The sequence below is a fragment of the Parus major genome, chromosome 20 (assembly GCF_001522545.3).
Source record: "Parus major isolate Abel chromosome 20, Parus_major1.1, whole genome shotgun sequence".
Taxonomy (NCBI): Eukaryota; Metazoa; Chordata; class Aves; order Passeriformes; family Paridae; genus Parus; species Parus major.
The window spans coordinates 9,786,938-9,813,927 of NC_031788.1; the positions used below are offsets into that span (position 1 = coordinate 9,786,938).

General features: G+C 49.6%; 1 protein-coding gene across 1 annotated transcript in view; it reads left to right on the forward strand.

The window, feature by feature from the left end:
- The first annotated feature begins 1,022 nt into the window (after positions 1 to 1,022).
- LAMA5 (laminin subunit alpha 5) overlaps positions 1,023 to 26,990 on the forward strand; it is an 85,557-nt gene continuing 59,589 nt past the window's right edge. The window contains exons 1-2 of the mRNA XM_015647572.1: positions 1,023 to 1,334; positions 7,064 to 7,216. Coding sequence (XP_015503058.1) covers positions 1,023 to 1,334; positions 7,064 to 7,216 — 465 coding nt within the window. The remainder of the gene's footprint in view (positions 1,335 to 7,063; positions 7,217 to 26,990) is intronic.

A 26,990-nucleotide genomic window follows, 5' to 3' on the forward strand; every position in this document is an offset into this window, starting at 1 on the left:
CTAGGCTGTCCACAGAAAATAAGAAACAAAGAGGATGATGTGATGCAAAGAGCAAATGCCCAGCAGCAACCTGCAAAGATTTGGACACGCTTAAGAGCTTGTTTTGCTTCCTGTGGGGTTCAAATACGGCAGCAATCCAACTGTTTGGAGCCCAGACCTGGTCTCCTGGTGTGTCCTAGTCTAAAGATGCAATCAGTTCAGGCACAACATTTTGTGTGTATTATTTAGTTCTTGGATTTTAAGTCTGTGTTTGCAGAAAAATCAAAGCAGTGGTTTGAGGAGTTAATTTATGTGTTGCTCTGTATTTATGTCCAGGTTTTTATCTGTAAAATGTCTTTCCCCCAGCAGCATATAAAGACCTGACGGTGCATGTGTCCTTGCAAGTCACACCACGGAGGGACTATCCATAGGCAGGGAAGGATGGAAGAAAGTTGGGTTATCGCTGAGCTGCTTCCTTCCCTCTTAGGTGAGAAGGTAATTTCCCCAAAGCCATCCTTTCCGGGGAAAGTGGAAGTAAAATTTTCACTGCCCAAATGAAATGAGAACCCACAGCATACCTCGAGGAGAGCGAACTGGATTTGGTCAACTGTTTTGTTAATTAGTAATGGAGTTTTTCCTGTAGATAACCCGATCTATCGGTTAATGGAGTTTAACGTAGTAAAACAGCAGCGAGCCGCCGCGGGCAGCGCAGCCCCGCACACACAATGGGCACATTGTTCCCGGGGGATCCCGTCCCCGTTTATTGGGGAGGGGGCGGCATCACTTCACCCCGCTCGGCCTCCCCTGGCTGCGGCGGGGCCGGGGGTTCCGCAAAGGGTTAATCGGGGCTGCCGCGGCCCCTCCCCGCAGCCGGGGCTGAAGTAGCGCGGCGGCGGCGGAGAGGGGCAGAGCCGAGCGGAGCCGGGGGGAGTGGAGCCGAGCCGAGCCGAGCTGGGCTGAGCCAAGCCAAGCCAAGCTAAGCCAAGCCGAGCCAAGCAGAGCAGAGCCGGTGCCTCAGCGCTGCCCGGCCCCGCCGAGCGAAGATGGCGAGGGCGGCGGAGCGGGGCGGTGCGCGGCGGGTGCTGCTGCCCATGCTGCTGCTCCTGCTGCCCCTCCTGCTGCCCCTGCTGCTGCTGCCCGCCGCCGCCCGGCCGCCCGCCTCCTTCCCCAGCGATGTGAACGGGCACAGCCTCCACCCGCCCTACTTCAACCTGGCCGAGGGCACCCGCATCTCCGCCACCGCCACCTGCGGCGAGGAGGCGGCGGGCGCCGGCAGCCGGCGCGCCGTGGAGGATCTGTACTGCAAGCTGGTGGGGGGCCCGGTGGCCGGGGGGGACCCCAACCAGACCATCCAGGTACGGCCGGGGCGCGGGAGGAGGGCACGGGCGGCTGGCAGGGGCTGCGCTGGGCTCCGAGTCCCGCGTTGTGGCCCGCTGCTCCGTGAGGGGACAGCGGGGCTGGGCGGGCAGGGCCCCGCTCCGCGCCTTTCCTCACGCACCCCGGGTGCCTCGGGCACAGCCGGCCCGGCAGCCGCGGCCGGGGCGGTGCTGGGGGCTCAGGGAGGGGAGGTCCCCGGGATCCCCCCTGCCCAGGCCCGGAGCAGCGGGGCCGGGGGATGCACGTGTTCGGTCTCTCCCCCAGCTTTGCTCGCATGAAACGCGGCTCGCTGGCTTCTCGTGGCATTCTTTCTGAAGTTGTGGGTTCTTGGAGTTTATAAAATCCCGGGCAAACCAGCACCCAAATTCCCTCCGGCAGTCAGGGAATCGTTACGGTAAATGGGAGAGTGATTACCTTGATGTGTCTTGAACTGATAATATTTACCGTGATGTGTTTTAACTCCGCCGTTCCCCGTGTGTTCGGTGGGGCATTGGGATGAGCAGAGGGGAAAGTTAGGAGGGTGGATTTTACAAGCGAATGTCAGGTGATTTACCTCAGGGGTCCCATTTTAAGCTGCCCAGAGGGAGCTTGCAGCCAGGAATGTAGACGGCAAAAGCTGCAGTGTAGTGTAACTACTATGGCTCCCTTGAAGGGAGGAAAGAACAGCTGTAAACGGGCTTGTAAAACACCAGGTATAGTTGCAGGAACTCCAGACCCAGTGTCCCCCCTGAGGGCAGCCCAAGTCGGGAAGAGCAGCTCCGATTTGAAATGATTTTGCAGAATGGAGCCGTGGAGCCACCCGCTGCTGCTCAGTGTTTTCTGCGTGCTGTTTCTGAGGGTCGCTGCCACTCACCTGTTGCAGTGGAGCAGTGCTGCTGTCCCTGTTGTACTCAACAACAAGGACGAGCAAAGGAAAACTGTCACTTTCTCGGACAGAGCCTTTCTCGGCCTTTTGGTGGCGGTGGCTTTGTTACGAGATCATCTCTGAAGCATTTTTCTCATTCTGGCCCCATTCTCCTGAGTTGTGCTGCACTAGGAATTTTCCAGCTATTGTGTGGTCATGACATGGAATTTTGCAGTGTGTGTTGTATAAATGGTTGAAGATGTCACTGGATGGCAAAAACCTGACGTATCCTCCTCCGAGCTTTGCCACCTTTTAAAGTGATGTTTCACTTGGCTGCACTGTAAAATAGCATAACTTGAAGAAGCTTTGCCTGAAGTCCCAGTAGCAGGAGGCTCACAGGGACCTCGATGTAGGAATTGTGCCTCCAGTGAGGCAAAGGAGTAAGGAAAGGTGAAGAAGTAATTGTGACTCTGTGCTCTTGCAAACAAATATGTGAATGATGTGCCAAGCAAAACTGGGAGGATAAGGCTGTTTGGAAAAGCTGGCAAATGTGGGTATGCATTTATCACTCCACACGTGTCCATCTGTGCTCTGGCCACCCTGCTAGCTCAGCATGACACGCAGCACTAAGGATGCTGGTGACTGAAATAAACCCTTCATGCTGTAGCAGCTCTGGGGGCAGCCCCAGCATCCCCCCGCTGCCAAACACAGCTCCTGAGCTGTGGAATTCTGCAGCGACCCCCTCCTGTCCCCTGTGCAGCTCTGGCACAGGGGGGCTTTGATCTGAGCACCATTTGCCAGGCCAGCGGGCTTCACTCTGTCTGAAAGCTTTAGAAAATTCCTTTTGTAGTGGCTCCTTTCCATGACCACAGGCAGCACCTAAAAGGGAGGGGAGGAAACAGGAGGCATCAGAGCAGAGGTCAGAGTTCCCAATTCATCCCCTTTAGGGGTCTTGGCACCACCCGGTGACTAAAGCAAGGAGGGAGGTGGGAGGGAAGTGTTCAATTTGAGCAGACAGAAACAACAATAATGAACTCCACATGCATGTCCTTACTGCCTGCATGTCCCACCAGCCCAGAGTCCCGTCCCTCCTTCATTCACCTGCTCATGTGTGATGTGGCTGTGGCATGAGGAGTTTTCATCAGGAACACTGGAAAAATGCCACTTGGGACCCTCCAAGAGACATCCACATTCTGTGGTGGTGAAGGGACATTTGTTTGGTTAAAGACCTAGGATAAACAGTAATACAATCATCTAATAAATTAGTTCAGTCAGTTCTCTGTTTTATGCTGCTTTAATTTGACATTGTAGAAGAATTCAGAAAAGGGAGTTCACTGACTTTTAAACATGATAGTCTTAAAATGTCAATAATCATTAAGTTTCGTGAAGTAATGCTGCCTTAAAGACACTTGCGGTGGTTTTGGCACAGCTTGTGGGAAGGCTGTAAACCTTTTCAAGGAGTTTCCTTTGCTTTATTCAGGGCTTTTTGGCAGAACGCTGCATTTCCAACTCTGGGGGGTGGCTTTTCAGTCTGGAAGGATGTGAGGCACAGCAATGCTGAGGTGTGCTGAAAGGGACTTGCTTTGGAGGTTTGCTTCCCTTGTCAAAATCACTCCTCAGTGTGGGTCAGCCCTGCCTTAATGATACTGTCTTGAGGATGAGGCAGAAGAGAGATCATAGGTTTCTTTTTTTATGTGAGCTTTACTGGAGGTGCTTGTTACTATCTGTCTTCCAGGACAGCCGAGTCTGCCAAGGCACAGCCCTGTGCTGGTGCTCCCCATCCCACCCGTGTGCCTGGGGGCTGTTCCAAACCCAGCAGGGATGGTGCATTGCTCCTGAGGGTGGGGCAGGACTGCAGATGATGAATTCAGATTACGAGTGCAACAGTGAGGCAGGTTACTGGTTATTTAAGCAGTTATAGACCTCAGAATTTTAGAATATGCAACAAATTTGACTGATTTCAAGGCAGTGCTGCTTGTGCCTTCCTCTGAAGTCTGTCTTCAGCCCAGCCCTGAGTTCAGAGCGCTGCTTTGCACCTTGAATTGCAGCCCTGAGCTCTCGTTGCTTGAGCCGGTGGGCACTGACCAGAGCTCTGGCCCTCTCACTCTTCCAGGTGTTGATAACAGAGGAAATCTGAAGCTGTTCCATCCTTGAATATCTCAGAATTAAGTGACATTCTCTTTTGGCATGCTGCGGTGTTGGTGACCATTTTTCCTGGTGTGTCTTTATCCTGTGTCACATCTCTGGTGTGTGGCAGAAGGAATCTGGCTCAGCCCAAGGCTCTCAGTGACAATTGGTGCTGTATCTCTCTGTACCTGTCTCTTCTATGCTTACATCTATGACAGTGTTGGATTTCAGTGGTTTAACTGTGGCTGAAAACACAGTTTTGGAACAAGTTGTTGTTGCCCACAGAAAAGACACATGGTGAGACAGCACCTGCTTAACTCTGTGTGAGCAGCTGATCCGAAGGGACTTTGTCTGAAAAAGTACTTCATACACCAAATTTCCTGCCCTTTTTACCTCATCCCCAGCAGCCCCATGCTCCCTGTGGCTTTCTGATAAATCAGGTGAGGGGAGCTGGTGTTGGGTCATGGCAGGGCCAGATAAATTGGGACAAAGCCACCTGTGTCCCCTGAGAGAGGTGCCAGCAGGGTGCCTGGCTTGTCTTTATGCTCAAGGGAAACTTCAAAGTTCGCACTGCCCTGAGCAGGATCAGGCCTTGCAGGTCTCTGGAAGCTGCCCCTCATTCAAACCTCCTCCTTATCTCTCCCTCTTTGCAGTCTGCTCTGGCAGTTTTATGTTCTCTGAGCTGCCCTGCAACTCCCTGCATGGCTGAAGTTCTTTCTTTCACTGTACCTTTGTAGTGTCCACGCCTCTAGAGCTCCGGCAACCTGCGGGCTCTGCTGCTCGCAATTGCTTTTTAATTAAAATTCTCTTGCTGATGTCAGAACTTCCCTGTAGAGAACCTGACACGATGTGCCTGAGTTGCTCTAAAATACAAATAGCTGGAAATGATTCTGGTCAGGTTTAGGTCTGGCTCTAATGAAACAGCTAATGAGCAACTGGTGCATCGGAGAGGCTAATCCCAGTCTGAACAGCAAACCTGGTTCAGCTGTTGGTGTGTTCCCAGCCCAGCAGGCTGTCCAGGGAGGCACAACAGCAGCATTATAAATGTGGAGCAGCTGATAGGAATTTTTACTCCCTTCTTACTCAGCTTGACTGTCTCCCATCAATATGAACTTTGGGTTCAAAATGGTTTTTACATCTGTAGCAAGAATTTAAAGTATGAAAGCACTTTATTTTTTTGTTATTTATCCCCGTTTTGTAACCTTGCCTCACTTCCCACCCCCCCAGCCTCAGTGCTGTGTGCTGTGCAGCAGAAATTTCCACACAACCTGTTGCACCGGTTCCCATTAGAGGTTTGAGCTGAAGAAAGAGTTGGGTCAGTTTTATCTGGTCTACACTCCCTCCTGGCTCAAAGCATGTCCAAACCAGCCTTGTGACCTCTCTGTACACTGAGGGCTCCCTGTTCAACGTCAGGGTTACCTGGATGGTTTCAGCTCCCCTTTTCTTTGGCCTTGTGCTTGCCCATCTCTATTTTCACATCTCTGGAGGAATTAATTTAAAAGTGTTCTTGGTCAGGATAATTTGTATTGCAGAATTGCATGCGAGTAACAAAGCACGTGGTAGTGGGGAAATAATGCAGAGGAATCTGCTTCCTTTGCACTGAGATTCCTCCAGAGTTTGGAGCATCTGGAAAGCCACATGCTCTGCGGTGGCTCTGTCTTGCCTCAGCCCTTGTAGGGGCAGGAAGGGGATTGCCTGTCTTGAGATCTTCTTGTACCTGGTGTAATATTAACACTGGCTGCAGCTGGGACAGGCAAGGGCAGCATTCCTGCCTGGGGATAACTGCGCCTTTAAAAGGAAACTGCCTGTACCACAGCTCCCTTCCAGGCTGTTTGTAGCAGCAATTGAAGTGACACGGCAGTGGCTCCACAAAACAATTTGCCAGTTTTCAGGGCGCTTTGCAGGTTTCTTTGAGCGTGGGTCAGATTTATTTGTCCATAAATGAGAGAGAAAGAATTGCTCCTAACAGCTCAGGGCTTTGTCTGATCCTGCTCAGGAGGTGCTGTTAAAGTTGTGGGGTTGTTTTCTCTGGCAGCGTGTCCATGGAGCTGACAAAACCCCCCGGGCCACAAAAGCGAGGCAGAGAAGTGATGGCAGTCCCTGGCCAGCTGACAGCTGGGGCTGTCCCTTTTTGGCCTTGCATCACAGCATCATCAGCAAAAGAAACTTGGCTGCGAGACTAAGCTTGAAAATGCAGCTGAAAGAACCATACTGTGAAATGAATAGGTGGACAAGAAACAGATTGCAGGGAGCTGAGCAGAGGAGCTGCCAGTCTGAGTCCATAGAAGTGACTGAATGGCTCAGGTCAGGATCTCTGGGCTCGGCAGGGCTGGGTGGGTGTGAGTGGCAGCCTCAGCACAGGAGCTGCTGACCATGGAGTTTGAGCCACTGCTCTCCATTGCAGTGCAGCTTCACCCTCACATACTCCTTCCTCTGCTTTTGGTAACCAGTCCTTTGAGTCTGGGATCCTTTGTCAGTCTGCAGTGCATATATGAAATTCAGAAGGGATGCTGATCTGAGCAGCCCAAATTCTACACTGGGTGTTTGTGGGGTTTTTGAGCCTTTTCATGTACCTTTTTGCATCTGCACTTTAAATTGGTGCAAACAAAACTTTCTGTATCTTGATATGCATTAGCAGGCTTACACCCTGTATTTTCTGAATTGCTGTGATACCTGACTGCTTTGTACCACGTTTTTCTGGCCAGAGTTAAATGTTGTTTTTGTACTTTCCTCCAGGGCCAGTACTGCGACATCTGCTCCTCTGCAGACAGCAACAAGGCCCACCCCATCACAAATGCCATCGATGGCACAGAGCGCTGGTGGCAGAGCCCCCCTCTTTCCCGGGGGCTGGAGTTCAACCAGGTCAACGTCACCCTGGACCTTGGACAGGTAACACAAATCCTTTCTTCATCATGTTGTAGATCATGCTGGTGAGGAACTGCTGCTCTGCTTCTAAAGTCCTTTAGTGGACCTTGCTGGAAGTGTGGAACAAAATCCACTCATTTAATGATAGGGCAGGAGGCTTTGGTTAAAATAGGGAAGGGAAAACCTCTTGCCTGTTTGTAATATTAACTACATTGTGCTCTTTGTTGTTGCTATTTAGATCTTCCCTAAGAGTTGAGTCTTGTGGAAACTTATCACATTAGTTAAGGCCTCACCCCAAAATAGAAAATACAGCCCTGAGAAATTCAAGGTTGCTCTCTCAAACTTTCAACTGGTTCGTTTAAAACTCTTTAAAATAAAAACAGCAATTCTGTGCTAAAGGTCTTCATGTAAAAGACAAAGGGTGACAATGGATGTTTGGTCTCTAATGGTGGCAAGTCAAGGGAATTACCATTGTAATAGCAGAAATGGTAACCAGACCCCTCTCTGCCACCTCCTCTGCTGCTCCTGCAAAATGTCCCTCTGGAAGTGGAGTGTTCTCTCAGACTTTGCTCAGCTTAGAGGGGAGCAGCAGCAAAGATGTCCTGGCTGGAGCTGTGCATGCAGGAGGGCATTGCAAACCCAGAGAGCTGTGGGATGTGGGTCTGCTCTGTGGTATGAACTGCTGCTCCAGCTGTTGGATGGGGGAGCTCCTCAATCCTTGGGACAAGGGATGTGTGAGGCCTCTTCTCCCTGGCAGCCTTAACCCTTGTCATTCAGAGTTTGGGACATTTGCTCTGTTAGGCTTCAGCAGCTATCTACTGAAGGGTCCCCATGAACAGGTAGGGATGGACTCTCACCTCCCAAGAGATGCTTCCCCAAACTCTTCTACGGGTCCTGCAGCCCCAAAGTTTGGCTGGGAAGTCTGTGGGATGGGGCAGTTTTGGAGCTGTGGATAGCTCACCTCCTCTCCAGGAAACCTGTTTGTTGTCAGCAGCCTTTTGGGGTCACGGCCCCTTTGGGTGTTTGCTTTGTTTTGCAGGGATTTTGAGATTTTTTTGGATACCAAAACTTTACAGTGACTTCACAAGTGTATCTTTCACTCTCTCTGCTAGAGTAAAGGCTCATTTGTCACTGCAATTTGCAAGGTGTCAGACTCCAATACAGCCAGGCTGTATAGATGATGATACCCTTCAGTTAGATGCCTCAAACACACATTTCAGTCCCCAGGACTGGCTCTGATCTGTTCCCTACCTTGCTGTAGCACTCATTTAGAGTCTGCCAAACACCCTTCATAGATTTGTTCTCCCCATGAGTGCCAGCTGTCTGAAGCTGTGCTGTACCAGCAGCAGGGAAATATCTGCTACTGCCCAGGGCACAAGAGCTGTGTGGGCAAAGCCTGTCAGGGCTGCACACGGGGAGCTGAGCCCTCACCAGCGCAGGTGGCACCTGCTGTGTCTCTTAGAAACATCCCAGCTGGCAGGGATGTGCTGGTGGGTGGATTGCTTTGCACTCACTCCCCCTGTGACCAAGGGCCAGCCTGCAATGTGGCTTCTCTGGAGAGGGATTTTCAAAGATCAGCTTTCCTTGGGAGCTTCTCCTCCTCTTTGTCATCCTCTGTGGCAACTTTCTGGCTTTAGGCCAGAGCTAACCCAGCTGCACTGTGTGCCTGCAAGCTGCTGAGTTTGGCTCACCTGGGGACTTGAAGCATTCAGAGCTGCTGTGCTGGGAGCCAGAGCCTGCAATAACTGGGGAGGACTTGAGTTAAAACTGAGCTGGTCTAGACTGACCTTCTCCCTTCTGGGTCTGTTTGCCCTCAGTACCAAGGGAGGTGGGATTGCACTGTCATTTCTGCAGGATTGATACCAGAATTTGCATTCTGTGTGGTGCTGGTGGCACATGCTTCACCTGTGGATTTTCTCTGGGCTCACAGACCCTCTGCTTCCCTGTCACCTTTGCAATACATCATAAACCCAGCTGGTCCTGAGAGCAGCACAAACCTAAATCTTCAGCTGGTTTTAGTGGCTTCCCCTTTATACATGGCCTTAGTGCATGTAATTGCTATAATAACCTGTTTATGCTCCTAGTGAGAGTCAGTTCTTTGCTTTTAACTCCTTTGTTTTGGTAGGCTGGGCAATAGAAACATTACATGTTAGAGAATCGCTAATTTCCTCCTTTTGAAGTTGACTCTGGTTGAAAGGATAGAAGAGACATGAATTCTTGGGACCCAATGTGGTCAGCAGGGCAAGTGTGGGATCAGACCAGTGTACCTGGCAGCCAGTCTTCTCAAATTCCTTGGATACCAGTGAAAATTGCACAGGTAGCAACACCCTCACAGGCATGCCTGACAGCAGGGCTTTTTTTTTTGCCTGGCAAACAGGGGCTCTCCTTGCTCTGTGTATCAATCTAGAGAGCTCTTGCACCAATTAAGGTTTAATTTTAGGGACTCACAGCCACTGAAAGCTTTTGTCCTGAAGTGTGCTGGTGGCACTGGGGGCACACAGGGGCTGGCACAGAAGGTTGTGGTGTCAGCCCCTTTATTTGCTGCAGCGCTTCCCTGCTGGCTCTGTCCCTCTCCAGCAGTAAGTGCTTAATTACCAGCTGGAATCGCATTTCCCCAGCGTTTGGCCAGGCTGTGGCAACTGGGAGAGGGTCAGTTAATTAAGCAGCCTGTTGGTCTTTGCTTTTTGCTGGCTGGGAGCTTGCTCTCCTCAGAGGAGTGTTAAAATCCTGTGGGAAGGAGAGAAGGAGGAATATTCACAGCCAGCAAATAAGTTCCAGAGCGGCTTGGGCTGGCCACCCAGCTGGTGTGAGGATTTTAAACACTCTCCTCACGTCATAGTGCCAGCAGCAGCCTAATCTTAATGGCTTCATCAGCAGGGCGGATCAGGGCTCCCACCATGGCTTGGGAAGGGGCTGTGTCCAGCTATTATGGGAATTGCTCCTGCTGGTACCTTGCCTATTCCTGCCTCCTTGGGGAGGAGGGATTTTTCTTTTCAGAATTGGTGGGAGAGAAAGGCTGCAAGAGGAGGAAAATTCACTTGAAGGGTTCCATATTAGACCCAGGTCCGAGTGCCAGAAATGACAGACATCTCCAGGGAGGAAAGTTAAATGGATTTTAGGAGATGCTGAAGAGTATGGAGAGGGAATATCTTTCTCCTTGCTCTTAATCATGACCTTGTGCTTAGTGTATTTAGGGTGAATGGCTGGGCCACTGCATGAATTAGGTGTAAAATACATCATGGTACCATATGAAGCACAGCTCAGGTTTTGGAAAGTAGAACTGCGGGTGCTGTGTGCTGGGAGGACACTCCAACAGTGATTGTCCACTGCTGTTGCTGGACAGTCTGGACTTGCCAAAATCCAAAAAAAATGGTTGTCTGACCTGGCTTGGAGGGTAAAGGTCCATGTTGTGGTGGAGGCTCTTAAACCTGCCCCACTGCTGCTCAGCTCCAGGCTCTTTCCTCTCCTGCCTGGAGCCTCCAGGCCAGCTGGAAATGGGAACGTGCCTCTGCTGCAGAGGGACAGGACACCATGACTCACCATGGCAATTGTCCCCTGTGATTAAGTGCCACGGTGGGTGGAGGGGGAGGAAGGGGTGTGATGGAAGATTTTTTTTTTTTTTCCCCCCCTCCCCAAAAAAGGTCGTTTGAGTCAGAACTGACAAGGTTTAAAGAAACATGAATGGCTGGCTCCCTGCCAGAGCCTGACATCTTCCTTGCATGAAGGTGAACCCAGGCCAGCCTTTCCTTGAGATGTTTATGGATAGTTGGTGCTTTATGATAAACTCTGGGGGAGGAATGTTTGCAGTCATGCAAGAGCAGGAGCTTCGTGCCAGTGCTTGCTTGAGGTTAATTACTGCAGTGAGAGGGTGGCTGGGGAGCAGCCCCCATCTCCCCCTGCCTTGTCTGCTGGCCCTGTGACACCAGAGAACAGCAGGATTTCAGGCTGAAGCTTTGCAGAGAGTTTTGATTGATACCCCAATGGTATTTAGTTGTGCAGTGCCTGACAGAAACACCAATATCCATTCACTTCTGCTGAGGAGAGAAGAGAAACCTCCTCCTTTGGAGACCTTCAGAACTCCTTCAAATGCAGTTCCTTTTGGGCTTAGAAGGAGGAAAAGAAGTTGCATTCATTGGTAATTCACAGAGATGGGAAGGAAATGAAAGGACTTGTGAGCCAGGCTCCCAGGCCAGTGGGAAAATGTGTTTTGTAGTCACTGTGGGATGTCTCAGCAAGGGAGTAGATGGATAACTGGGTGCTTTGAGAAGCACCTCTTGAGTTTTCTACTAATTACAATGGGATCTCCCACAGCTGCCACTTTTTGTGGCCTCTCAACTGATTAACTTGTGCTTACCAGGTTCTTCCATCTCCAAAGTTAAAGGTGTTGAAAGACAAAACACACTTCAGCCCTTGGCCACCAGGCTGCTGGACTTTCAGTGTGAAACTCAGCTCAAAAGGACCTGGCTGTTTCTCCTGTGGTGGATTTTCAGGGCATAAACCGATTTTCTTTCCCTTTTGCACTGCAAATATGGCCCCTCAGGACCAGCTTTGCACGATGGTTTGATGTGCAGGATGCCTACAAATGTGCAGGTGGAGCTGAATGCCTGATTTGCATGAACAGCTTGTTGCATGAGCTGTATTCCTGTTAATGAGTATTAAATTTTTACTCATCTTTGGCAGATCTGGACTGGGTTAGATCTGGCCTAATGCTAAAGGAACACCACTGACCTACAGTCTAGTACCTTGTGTGTGACAACACTGAAATTTTCTTTCACCTCAGATTCTCACCTCCCATTTATTTTCATTTAGTTGAAATAGTAATGGGAGCTGCTGGTGGAGGTCTTCAGGAGCCCTCTTTGGAAGGCAGGTGGAAGGAAATGCCTGCAGATTGATGGGATTGAGACTCACCTCCCTGTTCCCAGCAAAAGCCTTCAATGTGAAGATGAATCTGATTTTATTCCCTAGCTTAATTAATTAAAAAATCCCTCTTGAGGGAGTCAACTCATGAAATCCCAAGAGAGCACTCAGGATTCTTCATGATAAAGATTATATCCTAGAGGCTGCTTTCCCTAGGCTTGATGTGGGATAGGGATGATGGTCAGCCAAGCATTTTCAGCTGAAAACCATGTAAATTTCTCCCTTTTTTCACCTTTTTCCTTTTGTAACTTCATTTCCCTTGCTGTGGGAGTCCTTACAGCCTCAGGGTGATGAAGCTGCTGCTCACATTTCCCTCGAGGGCACTCTTGTTCATTCTTGCTGTACACAGGGGGAAAGCTGAGCTGAGTCTCTTCTTTTCCTTCCCCTCACTTGGGATATCTCCTGCAGCATTTCCCCCAGCACACATCCCTGGGAAATGCACAGTGTCCATTTCTCTCGGGGCCACAGGCAGCATTACCTGCCTGCTGTGTTTTTCATGGAGCATTGAAGAATGGGTGAGGATTTAAGATAATTTTTAATTTTTTTTTTTAACTTTTCCAAACTCTTCTTACTGCTGAGGAGTAACTATTTGGTAGTTATTTCTACTTGGTCTTCACTGTGCTGGGGCACCACTGTGGGAAAGGGGTAGGAGAGCTTAGTGACATTTACTGTGAGGTTTTGCACCTTAAATAAAGGGCTGGGGCATAAAATCTCTAACAAAGACGTTCTTTCTTCAAATTGTTCTCTGGCTGTTGGAGCAAAAAGCAGCATTAAAAATAAAGCACGTTAAGTAGGCTGAGCGTAAATATTTCTTACTTTCAACAGCTGAGCCTGTGGTCTCTTCTCCTGTGTAGAGTCATCTCCAACTGCCATAAAATCCTTCAAAAGTAGATCAGGGTCTTTGTTTTTAGGCTTCAGAGCTGTGGTTCCCTGATCTGAGATGGTCTGTGGCTCACACTGAACTGCAGAATGTGCGCTGTCCTTTGCCATGGATGTGGAATGGAAGCAGGCTGTGTATTTGTAGTGCTTCTTCTGGGAAAGGCAGAAAAGGTGTGACAGGGAGAGCGTGCAGCACTGGGAACTGGCACCAAGCCCAAGTGGATGGATCTGCTCTCCCAGTTTATTTCACATTTTATTGTTTAAATTAACTTGGCTGTGAAGTCTCTTCTGTTTTCTTCAAAGCTGAGGTTCCCCTGACCTGGACCAGCAGCTATTGAAATTTTTTTTTTAATTTTATTTATTTTTTTTGTGCTGATAAAATGAGATTTTTGCTTTCACTTAGCACAGAAAGGTCGAGAAGGGCCATCTGCCAGCTCCCACCAGATTCCTGGCTCCAAGGGCTGTGTGGGAGCCGCTCAGGTGAACGGGAAGGGAGTGTCTGGTTGTTAATCAAGTGGGGATCTGTCTCCTCTGGCAGCATGAGCAGACCCATCCTCTCCTTTTCAAACAGCCTTGCCAAACTGGATGCCAAGCTCCAGGATCCACAGCAGCCAAGGCTGAAACTTCTTTCCTCTTCATTGCTGCTGCTCTTGCTTGCTGTTAAGGGAAAGGATGTGCAGAACACTCTGGTATAGGTAAATCACGGGTGACACATGAATTTTAATTGTATGTTATGTTTATTCAAGTCGTGAACCAGTACTGCTTAAAATCAGTCTTCCAGCATTGCAATGAGTAGAAAGGATTTCACTTGTACCGTCTGAATTCCCAGCAGACCTGCCTTGCCTCACGTTGGCTGTGAGTGCAGGGAAGAGCAGGGGAACAGGAGGCTCCGGGCAGGATGCTCAGCGTTGTGGCACCTTTTGTGGCCTGGAGGAGGTTGTTTCTGCCTGTCCTTCGCATCTTGTACAAATGACCCTTGTGCTTCAACAGCTTAATCTTCCCAGAGGCTGTGCTTGCTCTGCCTAGACCTGAACCAGGTGTTAAAATAAGCCTCAGCCTCCCCCACTAGAGCAGCTCCAGGTAATGACTGATGAAAGGATACTTGCTGGTTCTAAGAAGTGCATGCAAGATTTCCACTTTAGTTTCTCCCTAGGTGTTGTTGCCTATTTATAACGTTGGTGTGATGAGAAACAAAGAGGCTGATGGTGAGGTCTCCTGCCGTGGAGTTTCTTATTTCCTCCAGGCTGGCCTTTCCTTCTCAGCTCCCTGGGATTCTTCAAAGATTAGGAGAGAGCCTCGGGGTGAGCGTGGGCTGGGGAGAGGTCAGGCTGGAGTAGGGGAGGCTTTAGTTTATAATGAATAGCTGGAAGGCAGGCCTGGTAATTTCTTGCTGTTCTCCTGGGAAGTGTCTGCTTGGCTGGGCTGGAGAACAAGAGCGTGCCTTGACTGGGGTGTGTGTGAGTACACGTGCTCCAGGCTCAGCTCTGTCCGGGCCGTGCGTGGCTGTACCAGGAGAGTTAAAACAGAGCGGGACCACCTGGGTCAGACCCCTGTTTGTGTTGTGTTTTCCTCCCTCAGAGAGATGTTACAGGCAGCTTTTTGGGAGGTGGAAGCACAGAGGTTCACAGCTCTGATGCAGAGCATGCTGGCATCCCTTATGTGGTTTAGCATTTTCTGTGCTTTGCTTTGTCCCACCTGCACAATGGGAATACTGAATTTCACCTCCACCGTTTTCTGTGCATGGCTTGTGTGCAGGAGTCTGTGCAGCACCAGATCAGTGAGTACAAAATCTGTTGAAGAATGATTTCTTAAGTCAAGCTCTTGGCTTGGCTCTGTGCAGCCCTTCTCCTCTGTCTGTCACTTTTTCAGCAAGTGAGAGCATCCCTCAGCCCTGTGGGTGCTCATCTGTCCACGAACTCGTGTCCTGCACACAGCTTGAGCACTGAAGCTGCTGAAGCCAAGGGCTGTGAGCCTGGAGTCCCTGCGTTGTGTGGGATAGAGACAGGCTCATCCTGTGGCATTGCCAGTTTAGCTCTTGACACTTGTCCTGGTCAGGATGAGAAGCCCCTCCAGTGAGCTCTTCCTGCTTCCTGGGGCGCATTCCAGGAGCAGTCCTTGCCCTCTGCAGCTCCAGCACAGCTATGTCCTGGCTCAGATCCACAGGGCTGGCAGGGAGGATGCTAAATACACTTTTGATCATCTGCCTAGTCAGCTTCTCTGCTCTTTCAAGCCTGTTCTAGCCCCCTGCACCTTTCTTTTGATGCCTTACCAAGCCTGGCTCAGCCCTGCATTCATCTCTGCCTTATCCTTTTATTGTAGTCATAAATGTGGGCCTTCAGGCTGTGCCCAGCCTTGATCCTCAGTCGTTTCCTGTTTTCTGGACTCAGTGCTCCTCAAATTCCAGACCTCCCCTCCTATGTGTAATGCCAAGCAGGGCAATAAATAGTACACTGCTTCCCGTTTGATAGAAATAAAAACTGAGATCAGTAGGAAGACACAAGAGGAAGGCAGATGCCTGGTGTTCCGGGGTGGAAGAGTCTTCCTAAATGCTTTAAGAGCAGACTCCACGTCAGTGGCAGTTGATTAGGGAAATGTGGCCTATTCACAGATCTGGTAACTGAGGTTTTGCTTCTGGAGGCGTCCTGGAGGTTAGAGAGATGGGAATGAGTCATACTGGGAGATCCAGGGAGGAAGAGGACAAAGACAAAGCCTTGAGGGTGACACATGGATGACTCTGCACAAGGCAAGGACTGAGCTGTGGTTTGGGACTTCTCTGGTCACCAGAGACTCTGACAAGAATGAGAGGAATGACGTTTTGTTCCCCACAGAAGGACTTGCCAAGCATAACTATAAAATGCCTTTGTTAGCATAAGGTCACTGCTAATGGAAGGTGGGTCTGGATGGTGCCAGCTCCTGTTTGTGCAGTGTAGGAAGGCACATCAGCTGTTTCCTGCAGGCACCCCAACCTGGCCCCAGGGGCTGGCAAGGCAGCCAGAGAGAGGCAGGGAGAGGATGAGCAGGTAACAGGGCTGGCAATTGATGCTGCACTAAGTCTTGCCAGGACTTGTCAGTCAGAGCTCCCAGGGAACAGTGTTAGGATGGTAGTTTGACATTCTGGTCCTTCCCTCTGTCAAACAGCAAAACATTCATGGGAGATGATGTGGCAGAAAGCACCATGCCTCTTGTTCCCAGCCACATCTACCTGGAGAAGTTGGGGTTCAGCCAGCAGGGTTACACCAGCTGAGCTCTTCTGTTGCATGGTGTACATGGTTATCTGGCACTTAGAACAGTTTCCCTTAGAAGAAGTTGCCTTTATCTTAGAAGATTTGCATATTGTGTTTTTTTCTATGAGGCTGTGTGCTGTAAACCGTGTCTTTGATGGAGCAGATTTCCTGGCAGAGCTTGTGTTTGTAACTTGCTCTAGTTGGTGTGTTCTGCCTGAGAATCACTTTGCATCTTCTGCTTGGCATCCTGAGTCCTGCCAGTGGTTGTTTGTGTAACCCATGCAGGGACAAGCAAACAGCCAAACTGAGAATTGCCACAATTTGTGTTTTAGTTTCTCTTTCCCCTTTCTTTCTCTGCCTGCTTTGATACAGAGCTCTCCCTCACACACACATACTCAGCTGAGCTCTATTTATGGGTTCCTGCAAGTTCCCATCACTGTGGATTGGAGCATGCCCTGTCCCTAAAATCCAGCTGGCATGCTGCTGTAGGCATCTCTTGGATCTAGTTAAATGTGCATATTGCCAGGCCCTGATAGGGAGAGGAAAAGAATGGCTTTCTGGTATTTGCACATAGCTGCAAACTGTAAACACAGACTCATGACTGCAAACAGAAATCTGTATCGCTGGCTTCATCGTGACTTCACTGTTGTTGTCCTGGCTGTTTGCTAAAGCTGTTCCTTAATCCTATTCCAGGCTTTTGCAAAGTCTGCATCCACCCAAACTCAGTGGGCACAAAGATTTTGGCTGGACTCCAGGAAGGGGTTTGGTTATTTCTTTCTCTACCAGTTGTCATTTTCTGCCATGGAGTAGGCTTGCTTCAAGTTTCTGTAAATGGGGCTGGAAATACAAGGGGGTCTTGGGGTGGGTTGTGAGGACAAACTCAGTGTTCTCGTGAGCCTTGTAGGTCTGAACAGCAGCAAGAACTCCACACAAACACTGTAGCTGCAGATCTGTGCTGGTGTTAGCAGTGCTGTAGGGAATGTTAATCCTGCTGTGACCCTGGTACGTGCTGCTGTTGGGTCAGCTCACCCGGCTGTGAATGGCAGTGTCATGGTGGGGAAACCTGCTGACAGATGCTAACGTGGTGCACGGCTGGGATGCACATTTTTAGAAGAACAAAGCCAATTGCATGTGTCGTGTTTGGCGTTGTTGAAATCTGCTAACGACCAGGCTTTAAAAACCCAGTGCTGTCAAGGCTTGCAGGAGCCACGCAGAGGAATTACAGAAAGGCAGTGCTGCCTGAAGCTGGGTTTGGTGCAGGGACCTAATACAAGATACAAGGGAGACTCTGCCTCTTGGAGCTCGGTCATCTTGGTACATGTGGGATCTGGAGCCTGACAGTAATCCAGGAAGAGGCTTTCCAAAACCACTTGGCCCTGGAAATGGTGAACTAGGTAATACAAGGAAAGACAGGCATTTTCCACCTCTAAGAACTGGGTTCAGAACCAGACAGAAATAAGGTGTCTGAACCTGAGCATCCATACTCCATTTCAAATCCAAGGAAGGGAGGATTTAAATATACACATTTTGGGTGCTGGGGAGGTTGGGGTTCCTGGGGCTTGTGTGAGTCATTCATCATTGGCACTTGGCCATTTAAAATGAAAAGCCTTCCAGGGGCTTTGATGGCAAGCTGAGACCTCTTACATTGTGCCAGTTTTTAGCTAATTCGTCCTCTTGTGTTTCCTTCCCCTCCTCACCCTTCCCATGCGCGCAGGTTTGTGACAGGATATCCACTTCATCCAAGGGAATTGGGGGAAATACTTTCTTGTAGTGTGGCCTGCTGCCAAGGTTGCTTTGTTCTCCTTGTCACTGAGAGAACAGCCCAAGGAAACCCTTGGATCTGAAGCTGGCGTGCGACTTAGAGTGGATTTCCTGCAGCTCTGGAAGTGAAGTGTATGACATGTGATTATTTGTTGTTGTTTTTTTTAAATCACATAAATGCAAGAAAAAAGAGGACTTGAGTAGGTTACAGGCTGGGTCTGAAATCCTCTCTTTGATGGGAAATTGCTGTGTCACAGACATACAAGTTGTGCCTTGTCAAGGTTAAAATCAGTCTTGGGGTTTTTTTTTTTAGTTGAATTAAGAGCTGAGATGCAACAGGCCTGGGGTTTTCAGTAGAATTCAGTCTGTGGTGAAGATGCTGATTGACCATTGACCATTCAGTGTTTTGTAGCCAGAGGCTCTGCTTAGTGATTCCCAAGTGCTCCATGAAGGCATAAGTAATTTTTGTCACAAATTCAGAGCTGTATTGATAATGGCAAGGAAAGTAGTGAAGTGTTTGGGACTTAACTCCTTGCTGTGGCCAGAGCAATGATGTGCAGGGCCCTGGGGTGTTGTATAGAGAGGGTGAGACAGCTTTTCCTTGCTGTGGTGGGCTGACATCTGGGCTTATGCTCTAACACCTTGCTCTTCCCACTGTGCCCTGTGGGACACAAGATTTGGCTCCTGTTTGTCATAGCAGATCAGGTGGCATTTATCCATGTACATACTGTGTTTTGGTGAGATCTAGCCCAGGATTCCCCAGAAAACTGTGAATGTCACAGAGATCTAATTGACTGTTGGCCACAGAAGAAGCAGATGCTGTTTCAAGTCTCATCCAAAGCACAAAATCCTATTTGTATCCTATGGAAGGGTATTGAGTGTTTCTTTTTTCAGCCCATGATTTAGCCAAGGGCTTCCTGAACAAACTTTGCAAATCAGCAAGGCTTTGGCAGTACTGAAAAGGGTCTTACTATAGCTCTTTTATAGTATTTTTTTTAAATTTTATTTTTAGTGCTGCAGAGCCTGGGATGTCTGGATGGAGCAGGTCCCAGATTTGTACAGCTCCTAGCACGCTCTGGAGAGCCCGTCCTAACAAGCTTGTGGTCCTGACTGATGGAGCTGTGCTTGTAAAGCTCTGGGTGTAAAAACCAGCCTGCAAGCTGTCTAAAGCACAGACAAGTATTCTTTTGTCTGGCTTCTCCCTTTTAATTCTAAACTGGCCCAGGAACTCCTCTAAGAATATTTAAATACCTTGTGCAGTGAACCTGTATTGATCTTACTCGCTACAAGTCAAACAACCCATAGAACATACAGTTGGGAACATTTGTTTGCTCTGGATGGTAGGAATGTCCTCTTGAAAATGTGCTGTGCTTTGGTAAGAATGAAAAGAGGGTTTTTCCACCCCCTCTCCAGGTTTCTGAAGGCCAAAGTCTTGAAACGGCTTGGAAAGGCTGCTGAAGCTGCTGATAAGATACGCAGCAAACGTGCTTGAGAGCCTAATGTAGGAACAGAAATGTCTGAGCTGTTTGCTTTCCCCTTAACAGTGTGAAAAATTAGTGTGTCTTATTAAGGAGCCTGGGGAGTTGTGTGCTCAGAGGAAGGGCTGTGCTGAGCTATTACTCCTGGCTTGTGTTATCCCTGGGGCTGGCAGCTGAAACGCTTGATTTGGAGTTACTTGGTTTGGGTAGGAGAGCAGAGCTCATTTGGACCCTGCAGAGCCCCAGTTGTTGCAGTTTTGTTTTTAGCAGGCTCCCTCTGTCTCTGAGCTTGCTGCAGAGATGGGATTGCCTCTTGATTCAGCAAGCCCTGTGTTTGGAGATTTTTCTGTCCAGTTTATCCTTTATGTTCTTCCCCCACCAGCTCGTTGTTCACGTGTTTAATTGCTGAAGGAAGCTCTCCAGCAATTATGGTAGCAGGTCTGTGCACCTGATAGAAGAGTGTGCTGGGAGCTTTTGGTGAGGCTGGGCTCACACACCGTCAGCCAGGTCAGGGGGAGGATGCTGCTGTACCCTCTGTATTTTATACCAGTTCTGCTTTTTGCCTGAAATGTGTGAGTGCCCACTCTGGGCTGCTCTGACATCCATGAGACATCTGCAGATGCCAGAAGAGCCACTTCCTTGAAGGCCAGTTGGGCATATTTCATCAGGATGTGGTGCCATGAGAATGACAATGCTTATTTTATTTTATTGCTTAAAAACTTGGTTTTTAACCTCCAAAGTCAGACACACCTGTGCTGTACCCCTGCCCTGGACACGTGCCATCCCATGTACCTGTGCTTCTTTCAGCAGTGGTCTTTATTTCAGTGGTGTGTGCCTACTCACCCAGACCTCTTATCTCTGCTCAATCAGAGCTTTCTTAAGCCTTTGTGTTTTCTGTAGCACTCCCCTTATCTCTGTTCCTCCCAGGGCTGGGCAGTGGGAGCAGGGAACCAGGAGGGGCTGAGCAAGCTGTAAATGCCTGTTTGCCCTGCAGTGATGCTGTGTGGCTTTACAGCAGCAGGCAAGACTGAGAGCACCCGTGGGACAGTTGGGTTTTATCAAATTGCTGAGCAGTTGGAGGTTCTGCAAGGTGATTTTTTACGGTCTGAGGCAGTGGGATTTCTAGTGTGTTAATGCAGTCCAAAATTGCAGTTTCTGGTGTGGTTTGCAAGTAACAGAAAAAGACTGAAACTTGTCTTGCAGGTGTGTCTATGGTATTGTCACTGCTCTCTGTTCCCTCGTCCTTCTTCACTACCATCAGAATAAGGGTGAATTGTGAAATCCTGTGGGAATTTGCCGTTCCCAGGGAAGGGGAGCAGCTGCACAGCTCACCTCACCTTTACCTGGGTCTGTAGCCAAAGGTGTAGGTTAGGGCCATGACACCAGGCTGCATCTGCAGCTGCTGTTTTGGGGGAAACCTGTGTAATGTGAGTACACCTGGATGAGGCATGAATGCCTGCTGTGGTGCAAGAAGCTGCAGATGTGGACATCCATATCCTTGGAATAATGTCTGGACAGCTGTATGGCACTGTCAGTTTTGTGTTTGTAAGGCATCTGACCTTTCTTTTGCTAAGGCTTTCAACAAGTCAATTTACAGTCTCGGGAGGGACCACCCTGAGCAGGGTTTTGTGGCCAGGGAGAAGGAAGGGAGGGACCTCTTCAAAGAGCGGAGGAGACAAAATTACTCCCATGGCCTGTATATTGATTTCATGAAGCATGAGGCTCCGAGGCAGATGCCAGTCTGCTTTGCAGTGATCGTGGCAGAATGTGACCCGTGTCCCTCAGCAGCAGAGGAATGGAGGCGATCACGTTTCCCCAGGCAGATCCAATTTCTGGAGCTGGGAGGGGGATGTACCCTGTGCCTGGGAGCGAGGCAGGGAGGCATGGCAGGGGAGGCTTTGGCTGTGCCTGGTAGACACACAGCTAGTGCAAACACCCACCCCAGCAGCTCTGGAGACGAGTGCCAGACTGGATTGCTTGTAGCTGTGCTGTTTGCATGAATGGCTTTGCCTCCCCGCCTTTGAAGATGATGATTCTCTTTTGAAAACAGGAGATCAAGAATCTGTTCTCAAGACGTGTTGAAAGACACTATTTACAAATGTTTATCCTGGAATATATTTATAAAGCTCCCCTTGGGAGCAGAGCCTTACAGTACAGTGGCCTCCTATGGGCTGAAGTACAGCTCATGAGCCAGACCTGCTCAGGTTGGTGTCCTGAGATCCCAGTTCTTCCCCTAACCACTTACTGCAGACCCCATGGTGTTTTATGGCTCTGTTACACACGGGGCTGTATTCAATGCTAAATTGCACTCAGAGGGCTCTGCCTCCAGAAGAACTGCGAGAGTTTAGCAAAGGGTAAAAGTTATTTGGCTGCTCTAAAGGTATTTTGGGACATTCACACCAATAAAAGATCAGTAAAAGTAAAATATCTTGTTCACCTCCTAGTGGCATGATGTGCTGCAACAATGCTACTGCCATCTCCAAAGTACCAGCCTCGTGTCCTTGGTTCTTGCTCCAAGGAGCAGCACAGATTCCAGATTCAGCAGCAGTGTGGGGTGATGTGCACTGTCCATGTCTGAATCAAGCAAATCCCAGAGCCTGATCAAGGTGAACTCCCCATGCCTGTGGTGCTGATGGTTGCACACATGTCCAGTGAGACATGCACTGGGTGTTCCAGGCGTGCTGAGTTTGTAATCCCTGGTTTATGCTGTATCCATATCCTGTATGTGAGTTCTGATCCTTTTTATTTTGTCTTGTGTTGAGGGATAGTGAATCACCCCTGGTGATGTTATTTTCTGGGCAGGGAGTGGGGATAAGGCTTGGATTTCTGCAGTGGGGCGACTGATCAGTTACCATGTCCCTACACTACCAGGAAGGAGGAAACGTGAGATGGATGGGGTGTTGGCTTTGGTGCCGGTGTTGGAAAGGCTTTGGGGTTTATTTTCCCCACATCCCAGCATCAGCAGTGAGTCTTGGTGTGGCTCAGCGTTCCTGCCCTGCGTGCCTCAGTGTCCCCGGGGCTGGGACAGGATGTGAATGCGTTTGTGGCGTGGTGGCCCTGGGTCAGGTTGCTGAAAGGGAGAGGGGTGACAGGTGCACGGCCGGCGGCGCAGCCGGGGCCACGGCTCCCTGTGCTCTGCAAATAAAAACTGGCCGCATTTGGAACTGGGTCAGGAGCGTGACCTGAAACACACCGACGGATGGACTCAAGGAGTTCTGGGCTGGGCCGTTTCCTCCCGTCCCTGGCTGCTGCCTCAAGCAGAGGTTGGGTGTGAGGAGTGTGAGCAGGTGGATCAGAGCCGCTGGTGCCTGAGCAGCACTTACGGTGCTGTGGTTTGCAGCTGGCCTCATCCTCCTTTGTGTGCCAAACCCTTCTGACCAGCGTGGCTGGAGGTGTGCTGCAAGCATCAGTCCTCAGCAAAGTGAAGCTGTTGTGCTTGGCCTGGGCTTCTCTGTCAGCAGCAAGACCTGCTTTGGGCAGGTCAGAGGAACATGGGGCTTTACAGGGAGCAGAGTAAAGCTGCTGAGGATGTCTGAGCCACGGGGCTGCTGGGCTGGAGGGCAGAGTGACCGCACGTGTCCGCAGCGTTGTCTTAATGTGTTGTTTATTTGATGTGCTGTTTGTTCTGGCACGGCCAGGGCGCATGCTGGGGTGGATAATGCTGGAGAACAGCGTGAGCTAACCCTGCTTCTCAAAGAGAAGTCTTGAATTTGCCAGAAGCATCTTTTCTCCCAGTGGCTGGTACGTAGCAGCCAGGGATTCAGGAAGGGAGGGGGAGTCTCTCTGCCTGTTCCCAAGGCAGGGGATGTGGCACGCTTTGTTTTTGGAAGTGCCTTTGGGGTTCAGCATAGCTGCAGCAAACCTGGACAAAGGCTTCAGGCTTCAGTTGCCCCACAGCTAGAGGACACAGTGCATGGGATGGGGCATCTGGAAAGGCTTTGGCTCTGGATTCTGCCTTCCCTCTTCCCTCACATCTTCTGCTGACCCTTTGGAGGGTGTTGGGTGCTTTCCACAGGCAGCAGTGACAGCCAGCACGCAGGATATGGCCGTGGTGGGGACAGTCAGCAGCCTGCCCCAGGGGGACTGCCTTGTGTCCCACCACAGAGCAAGCCCTCAATTTCCTGTTATTGGTTACAATAACACAGCGCCTGTTTAAAAACAACCCCCATTAGCCCTCCCTCTGAAAGAATTCAAACCTGCCATCAAAGTTAGAGGAGAAACATTTTCCCAGGCATCTCATCCAAAGTGGAGCATTTTTGTTCTTGTCAGCTGCTTGTGCTTCTGGGAAGAGCACTCAGTGTATCCAGGGCAGGGATCTGCTGAGGTGTGGGGACAAGGAGCACTGACCTGCCCAGCCAGCAGGACCGTCTGTAGCCTGGAGCAGAGGCAGATTTGGGCAGCCTGGCATCAGCTTTGGGTGGTGATTCAGCCCTGGCACAGGCCTTCCTTAGCAGATAGTGTGTAGCCCTGCAGCATCATCAGTGACTGCCTTCAGACCTTGAGGTGCGCTCAGGGTGTGGGGATGAATAGTGTTAACAGTGCAAGGAGAGGAATAGGGATCCTCTCATCCTTTGGAAGGGTTAGTGTGAGGCTCTGGGCTGGCAAAGGAGTGTTTCTCTTGCAAGCACGTGTGCCAGCTCTTATTCCCTGCATTCATGCTGACACAGGCTGGAGGAGTTGGTCCCAGGGACAGTTTGAAGCTGAGGAAGTGGAGGGACCTCACTTGTCATCCCAGGGGATCAGGGACATGTCAGCATCACTCAGAGTGTATCAGCTGAAGCTGAGCCCCTGTTTATGCTGTATCCATAACTGTGGGGTGGAGATTAAACAACTCCCTGATATTTCAGTGGCTGATCAAAACCATACTGAAAATCTCTGCCAGTGTGAGTTGCTGCATTTCATTAAATAAAAACAGCCTCTCTTGGAGTCAAGCTGACAGGGGCAGACAAAAACCATGTTATTGATATCACACTCACAATATGATATTATCAGCTCCTGCCTGTAAATTCTGACCAAGTTTGACTCTTTCCTTGGATTGATTTAGGAAGGTTCCTCTTCCCCAGGAATTAGTTTTCCAGATGCTTACTTTAAAGAGGGGAAAAAAATAGTTAGGGATTTTCTTTGGCCACCTTTCCAGCTTCCAGCTGTTAAGTGCTAGAAATGTGTTCTTCATTATGTCCAAGAGAGAAATGTTTCTTTCTTCTGATCAGGGAGGCAATAAATATTTCACAACATAATATGCTGTGGACAAGTGAGTTAATGTGGTTTGTTCCCTGGGCAGCAGCCCCGGCGGCTGCTGTGGGGGCCAGTGCTGGTGTGATGGACGGGGCAGGGATTCAGCTGTCCCCAGGCTCTGCACAGTCACTTCATTGGATTATAGATTCCATAACCAAGTGTCTGGTTCTGCCCTCAGAACCAAGCCCCACAGCAGGAATCAGCAGCAATCTTTAGCAGCCCCTTTGCATTAGCTTTTCAGCGCTGCCACTTAAAGCCAACACATAAAACTCCTACAATTCCCTTCTCCTCATCTGACCCCAAAGCAGTTGAGTTCTGGGTTGAGCCTGATGAGCCAGGAGTGGGACTATTTTGGATTAAGAGGAGGAGGGGTAAATTCCAGCTTTGTGGATTACTCCATCCACTGCCAGCATTGGCTTTGGTCCTAGGAAGGATGCTCCAGCTTTCTTCTAGTGGTTTGGCCAGCATGGCCTGGGCACTTCCACAAATTTGAGAATTTCAGGATATCATCCAGCACTCATTCCAGCTAATGTTAGGTAGTTAAGTTGTCACATTTAAGTTGCCAAGGTTTGGCATGCACTTTCCTCTTCGGTAAAGAGGGTGTATGGGATTAGAACAGATAAATCTGGGCATCTGCAAGTTTCTGTTTGTAGTCACTGCATCCAGCTTGGAGGTGCTAAGGGATGGTGATGGCAGGGACAGCTGTGACAGTGTCCAGGTATGAGGGGATTTTCTTGGGAAAGATGGAGATGGGAGCCGTCACTGTTGGTATCAGCAGCCCATGACCTAAGTCATGGCAGTGCTGTTGTAATCAGGGTGCATCCATGAAGGAGTCCTGGGAGCAGGACAGCAGAAGTTGATGTTGTAGATGATAATTCGTAGCGTGAAGGGAAAAAATAACAAAAATGCTGTGGGCTGATTAAAATTCAAAGGAGTATGAGCCAGCATGAGCCCCAACTGGGAGCTGAGATGACTAAAAGAGCCGAGCAGGAAAATAGAACTGAAGTATTTCTTGGACAGGAAATGAAGGAGCAGCCCAGTGGGTGGGGAAGGTGGTTGATTCACAGGGTTGGGAATTCTCCTGGGTCTCTGCTGGGATTCCTGTTCTGCACCTGGGGTGGGCAGCTGGCATGCAGCCCATGTGTGCTCTGGGGACTGCAAGGAGGCACAGGTATCCATATGGGAATGTTGGGGGTTACCCCCTGTAACACAACTGTTGGTGTTGTAGTTTCCATCTCTACAAAGCCTAACCCGCAGCCTGAATCACCTGTTGTGATTTAGGTTCTCTCCTGCCTATGTACCTTTAAAAATGATTCCATTCCTTTTGTTTCTCACATTTTCTGTGGCAACAGCCCAAATCAAATGGGAAAAGCAGGATGGGACTTTTTGGATGTTCTAGACCTTTATTCCCAATATGGGAAATGCTATAAAATATCTGCTATGACAACAAAAACTGCAGCATATTTTCACTTTAAAATAATGTTTAATGAGATTTTAAAAAAAACTAATTAAAATACCAATGGAAGCAGGAGGGTATAAGCCAAGCATTAAGAAAAAAACCCTTGAGGATAAAATGAGTTGGTGAGCAATTTGGACTTGAACTCTGTGGGAATGGGACTAAAGCTGTGATGTCTTCCCAGATATCCCGACATAATTTGGAGCCCTAAAAATAGAAACATGAATAGCCTGGATGACCTCAAAGCTGCTTTTTAAGAGACTTTTAGTGAGTCAGAGTAGGTGAAGACCCTGCAGCACATCCAGGATTCAGGAACCCCTGATGAGTCAGCTGGGGGATTGTTAATTGGTTCCTGCTCTTCGTTAGCATCAGTTTTTGATGGATGGGGCTCCCGGGTTTGCTCCTTCAATGAGCAAATAGTGCTGGGGCACAGTGGCCTCTTTTGGGAATGTGAAGCGAGTCTAAAGGGCCAATTAGGGGGGTCCCAGGGGGGGCTGCTCCACAGAAGACCACAGCTCTCCCTGCTGCTGGCTGTGCTGGCCCAGAGCCCACCCCAGTGATTTATTCCTGGGCTCCAGTGCTGACCCACAGGGCTGGGAGGAGATGCAGAAGGGTGCTTAGGAGGGAGCTCTGCTTTAAAACAAAGCAGCCAGTTTCCTTTCACCACAGACAAGCCTTATCTCGGGAGATTATGTTGGTTTCCAGTGGAGCCTCTGGTGTCATAACCGTGCTCTTCCTGGGCTGATAGGTTTGTGCAAAAATCCCACAGCAGCAGCCTGGGATCTGACATGACTGTTACTCACAAGCCCTGGACTGTGTGGGAGGTGCTGGTACCAGGGAGTTTGGGG